General features: G+C 31.0%; 1 protein-coding gene across 1 annotated transcript; it reads right to left on the bottom strand.

Annotated features, from left to right (window-relative positions):
• Positions 1 to 574: 574 nt before the first annotated feature.
• Positions 575 to 1,192, bottom strand: LOC131119362 (ras-related protein Rab-11A-like). Its single transcript, XM_058064712.1, has one exon. The coding sequence runs from the start codon at positions 1,190 to 1,192 to the stop codon at positions 575 to 577; it is 618 nt and encodes a 205-aa protein (XP_057920695.1).
• Positions 1,193 to 5,722: the final 4,530 nt, after the last annotated feature.

Genomic DNA, 5,722 nt, shown 5'->3' with positions numbered 1-5,722 from the left:
GAAGGAATTCACAAGCGGCAGCACATCTGCAAGAAATCTTCTTAGCAAAGCAAATGACAGAAACAAAAACATAAAGAAGATTCTTGAATCGATAAACGAACTTGTTGCACTTATCGAGGAGTTGGATGAAATGGTACATAACTCTGGAAAACTAGTTGATAAAATAGAAATTGAAGTCGATATTACAAAAAAAACAGTGAAACAAGCAAAAAAAGATCTTGTACAAGCACGTAACTATCAGAGAGCAGCCATGTATATAAAATATTTGATCTTAGGTGTCATATGTTTAGCTTTGGGATTTTCCATAATAGGACTGGTTTTGTTTGGATTTGCGCGATTAATTTTACCTGCTGCAAAAAATAATTCAAATAATATGAAAGATGGCACTAATAATGGATCAGAAATCAACTAAAAAGCTATTATCCGATTTCTTGTATACAGAATGTTTCGCAGAAATTAAATTGAAAATTTTTCAATGACAAAAAACAGCAGGCTACCTGAAGAGAGATTTATTTTAAAAAAATTCTTAGAAGATAGATTGAAATTTCTTTAATAATAAATGTATTCTTTTTGGTTAACAGCAACTTTTTTTAGGTTTTTTCTTCAGATTGACGGGTTTTGTGACAGGCTCCGATTTCTGTATCATTTCTTTATATTCCGGATCTGAAAGGCTTTTTCGCTTAAAGATACCTGCAATCAGATCATGAAAAGCCTCTTCTACATTTGTGCCATCCCGAGCAGATGTTTCTATAAAATTTAAATTGTTTGAGTTTGCAGCTTCACTGCCAAATGCAGTCGATAACACACGTTCATTTTCTAAGTCGGATTTATTACCAACAAGAATTATCTCTATATCTTCTCCTGCTGAATCTTTGAGTTGTGTCAACCAATGCTGCGTTGCATTTGAGAGAGAAGATTTTCTTGTGATATCATATACTATGAGTGCACCCAATGTGCCTCTGTAATAAGCTGAAGTAATAGCTCTATATCTTTCTTGACCTGCAGTATCCCAAATTTGTGCTTTTATAGTGGCATTTTCTATTTTGAAAGTTTTAGTGGCAAATTCTACACCTATTGTGGCCTTAGTTTCGTCTGAAAAACCTTTACGTGTTAATTGATCGAGTAAATTGGTTTTGCCTACACCAGAGTCCCCAATTAAAACGATTTTGAAGAGATGATCGTATTTTTCCATGTTTGCAAAATATTATTTTCTTTTGATACATAATAAATCGATTTTTGTTTCGCTTTGATCAATCAGTTTCGACGCAAATTGTTACATGACAATGTTTGTTTCAGTAAGCAAAAGAACAAATCCGAATAAAATCGGTTTTGGTTTTTTTGCATAGTTAATCAGTAAAAATAAATACTTCATGTTGGTTTATTTTTGTCTGATTTGATAGAATTAAATTTTCAGTAAATTTATTGCTCGAGTAAATATTAAAGTGTGCATTACACAGAAATTTAATGATTAAAATTTGTAAATTTTCATATTTCTTTAAGATAATGCATTTCTATGGTTTTTATGAGAGAATAGTCATTGGAAATTTCAAAAAAAGAATACCAAAAACAGGTATCGCTAAATTATCATTGATGATTGTGTAATATTCTATGATTCCTATGAAAATATAAAAGAGGACATAACGTAGATTTTCAAACAATAAAAAATGTGTAGCTATGGAAATTAAGACAGCATAGGCTGTGACAGATTTTTTCCTTTTCTTACTAACTAAAAATTGGCCAATGATTGAAGTCATAGAATCAAATATACACAAAGAAATCAAAATAGCAATAACATTTTGATAATCATTAAGAAATAAGCTGGAAAAATAACAACTAGCCAAAATGACAATATTTGAGATGTTTACATGACCAAAATCTCTCTCACTTTTCAAAGATTGAAACAGTAATTGATTTGAAAAGTTTGATGAGAGCATATGGTTGAAAAGCAGAGCCATCTCAATTATTCTCTTCGTGAAAGAATCAAAATGCAATAGAATAATAAAAAGTGCGAAATGAACGCATTTTCTTGCAAGATTAACGTTTTTCCATTGTACACAAATAAACATTGATATCGATGTAAGTGCTGCGATTTGAATCATAAAAACTCATTTCGACCAATTTGTGTATAAGTCTTCCATAAGACTCATAAAAACCGGTAATGGATCTAATTCAAAGACAAAAAACACATTTATGGCTTGAGAAAGGATGTTGCGTCGTCCTGTCTCTAAAAGTTGATAATAGAGTACAGAATTCAGAAAAATACCTGTATTTTTTTCTCTTATAAATGGAACTATTGAGGAAATTACAATCATTTCTAATGTCGTGAAACTGTTTAAATACACTTTTAGATAGTAAAAATATATAAAGGATTCCAAAAAGAGCATGTCTAAAGGGGAAGGGCGTGGCAAAAATGATTTTTATAGCTTGCAAGTACCTCCTTTCAATGAATGAAAATGACTAAACAAAACTTTCTTTCATACGAAGTATAATCAAGGGAACTTTTATTTTGAAAAAGCCATACCATAAAGCAAAAGCCTTGTATAAAAGACAGTATGATGGTCTTCAGTATAGAAAAATAGTGTCTTAGAAAAGGATAAAATTCATTTAAAGATCATCGAGTGTTTTATACTTTTTCTCATGCACCATCTTCTTGTTAACACTCACGACAACATATCTCTTGGTTTTAGAAAGAGGTCTTGTGAGTGCACGAGTAACTGTATCGCCGACCTTTGCAACACCATCAAAACATGGTGGAAAATGAACTGAGAATTTTTTCATTCTTCTTTCATATCTCTTGTACTTTTGCACGTAGAATAAATATTTTTTTACGCAGACAATTGTTCTGATCTGTTTCATTTTATAGACTTCAGCGTTGATAAATCTTCCGTATAATTTGATTTCTCCCGTGAATGGACAATTTTTATCAATGTAAGTTCCTGTAATAGCAGTTTCAGGCACTTCGATACCATATCCTGGTGATTTATAATACCTCTTGACTTCATCGTTGTTTGGATTGTTATAAATTTGTGATTGTTGAGGATAAACCTTCAATTTTGTGTTTGGTTCACTCATTTCTAAAGGGCTACAAAAATAAAATTTTATAAATTCCATGAAAAATTTGCGTGAAAAAATGAAAAAGACTTCGATAAACAGAGGCCCATCTCATTTGACCTCCATTATAGGCTGAATAAATATAATTCAAGAATAGGTTATTTTTGACACATATTTATTATACTTATCCAATTGAACAAAATAAAATTAACTTCTAAGTATTTCAAATAAAAAGCTACGTTCATTTGCATTTTAGAATGAGAGACTTCATTTCGTCCGGCCACCTTGGATCCCATCATAACATAACAGTATTCAACTGTCATCTGAATAGAGATTTAGGAATGTTTCAAAACAACTAGTCAAAATATTATGTTTGAAATGTCTAATTGATATGATAATCTCTTTTAATGTATCTTTCGAGTGAATATAAAATTGTTCATTGAGGGCGGTAGATTTTTGTTGATCTTTTTCTCGAATTTATTTACACCCAATATCACTAGAAAAAGAATCTGTTTTGCAAAATATTTTTTAAAATGTTTCATTTTTTGTCTCAGAACAACTTTAAAAAAACACCCCCACTAAAAATATTATGGTTTCACGCTCGGCAGCTTTTTTAACTAGAGAGTTAAGAAGAATCAGAGAAAACACATCATTTTCGGTTGGACTTATTGATGGAAACATCCATACATGGGAAATTATTATATTGGGACCAGAGAACTCTCTTTATGAAAATGGTCTATTTAAAGCTGTTATGACATTTCCCGAAAAATACCCAGATTCTCCACCAAAATTCAAATTTATATCAGAAATGTGGCACCCAAATATTGATAAAGAAGGGAACGTTTGTATATCCATTCTGCACGAGCCTGGTGATGATGCATATGGCTACGAGTCTGTGTCTGAAAGATGGATGCCCGTTAGAAATCCTGAAAGTGTCATAATTAGCATAACATCATTATTAGACTGTCCAAATATCGATAGTCCGGCGAATATAGATGCTGCCAGGGAATACAGAGATCAGCGAGAAGCTTATGACAGAAAAGTGAGAAGATTGACGCAAAAAACACTGGAATGATTCTGTTTTAGAGAATAATAAGAATAAACTATCCTTTTACTTCAGAAATAATGTTTTCAATGAACATTTATTTATTCTTTTTGACTTTTTCTTTCGATGGTTGACTTTTGTTGTGAGACTGATATTTTATTCGAAAATTAGACCGCGAAAGGATATTTTTTTCTCACAAAAAATCAATTTTATTGAGATTTACTTTTAAATATAGATAATTTTTCGATGGTGACACATTTCTTGACGATAAAATACATCCAGCTGGTAGACGAACGTTAATTTCTTGCTCAATATATAAATATGGATCTATATTCTTCTTGCAAAAAAAAGAAGCAGTGTAAAAAACAGTTTTTTTGACTATAAATGATATTTTCAGAGATATCATACATTTTTTGAAATGGTAACAGATCTCTTATGAAATAAATAGATAATTCTGGTAAATTAAATACAAAATGGTCTATGAGTTTACGATTTGTTGCTAATTGCTGCATTACATTTTTTGCACAGTCGTTGTAGACAATGATTTCTCCAGATAAATGATTCAGAGAGCGGTTATATTTGAGAGATTCTATGGCATCCTTGTTTATATCATTGCAAATGACATGACACCCTTTTTGAAGAGCTTGTAGTGAGATAGGACCAATTCCACAGAACATATCAGCCACAACATCATTTTTTTTGAAGGATTTTAAAAGTTCCAGTCGAGCACCACTTAATTTGCTGTTAAAAAACACTTTTACGAAATCAAAAGAAAATTTAAGACCATTTTCTTTGTGATTGATTACAGTATTCTCCTCGCCTTTCAAAAATTCATATGACGCTATCCTGTTTATCGATGAAACACACTCAGTTTTCCTGTAGATACTTTCAATGTTGCCGTTTGCCCAAAAATAGCTTGCTATCTCGTTTTTAATGATAGTTTGAATTGGATTCAAATTGAGTATTAATACTTTGTTCAGAAATTGCATCGAGTGTGGGATTAGAATCTTGATAATGTCATCAGTTTGCATTTTCATTTGTGACTTGTTTTGGAATATCCTCAGAATTTGACTCTGTGTTTTGACTAATTCTCGCTCACTTATGAAATTGTAGTTCTCATTTTTATATAAAGTATAGGTATGTAAAAGTGAATCCTTTTTTTCGATATATCTGCCATTAGAATCTGTATTTTGAACATTTAATAGTGCAGCCTGATTTTTCGAAAAAGGATATAGTTTTTTCTTCACATTCTTCAATATTTTGCATTTTGCACTTAACTTGTTGCAAAAAATTATCTTTAATACAATCTTCTTTAATAAAAAGTAGTGCTTCTATGGAGCACTTTATCTTCTGTTCAAGTATTGCTGCCTTATCCTCAATAATAATAGGATCTCCAGATGGATTCATGATATTAAAGGCTGTATAGTTTTTTTGTCCATCAATTATCCTTGGTATGCCTTTAGCCTTGAAAAAAAAAGTGTCTTTTGAACTTCATGAGCTGCAATTTTCTTGAGACAAATCTTTTTCACCATCACAGGGTTATTTAATTGTAGAAAGTATATAAATTTCGAAAATTACATCTTTCACAGCGTAATGACAAATATTTTATATTTTTAAGACGGAAAA

The sequence above is a fragment of the Doryrhamphus excisus genome, unplaced genomic scaffold, assembly GCF_030265055.1.
Source record: "Doryrhamphus excisus isolate RoL2022-K1 unplaced genomic scaffold, RoL_Dexc_1.0 HiC_scaffold_26, whole genome shotgun sequence".
NCBI lineage: Eukaryota > Metazoa > Chordata > Actinopteri > Syngnathiformes > Syngnathidae > Doryrhamphus > Doryrhamphus excisus.
This window is presented reverse-complemented; position numbering and strand designations above follow the sequence as displayed.

Bases quoted from the DNA above. Each gene is read 5' to 3' on its own strand.
- LOC131119362 (XM_058064712.1), bottom strand. From the start codon at position 1,192: ATGGAAAAATACGATCATCTCTTCAAAATCGTTTTAATTGGGGACTCT.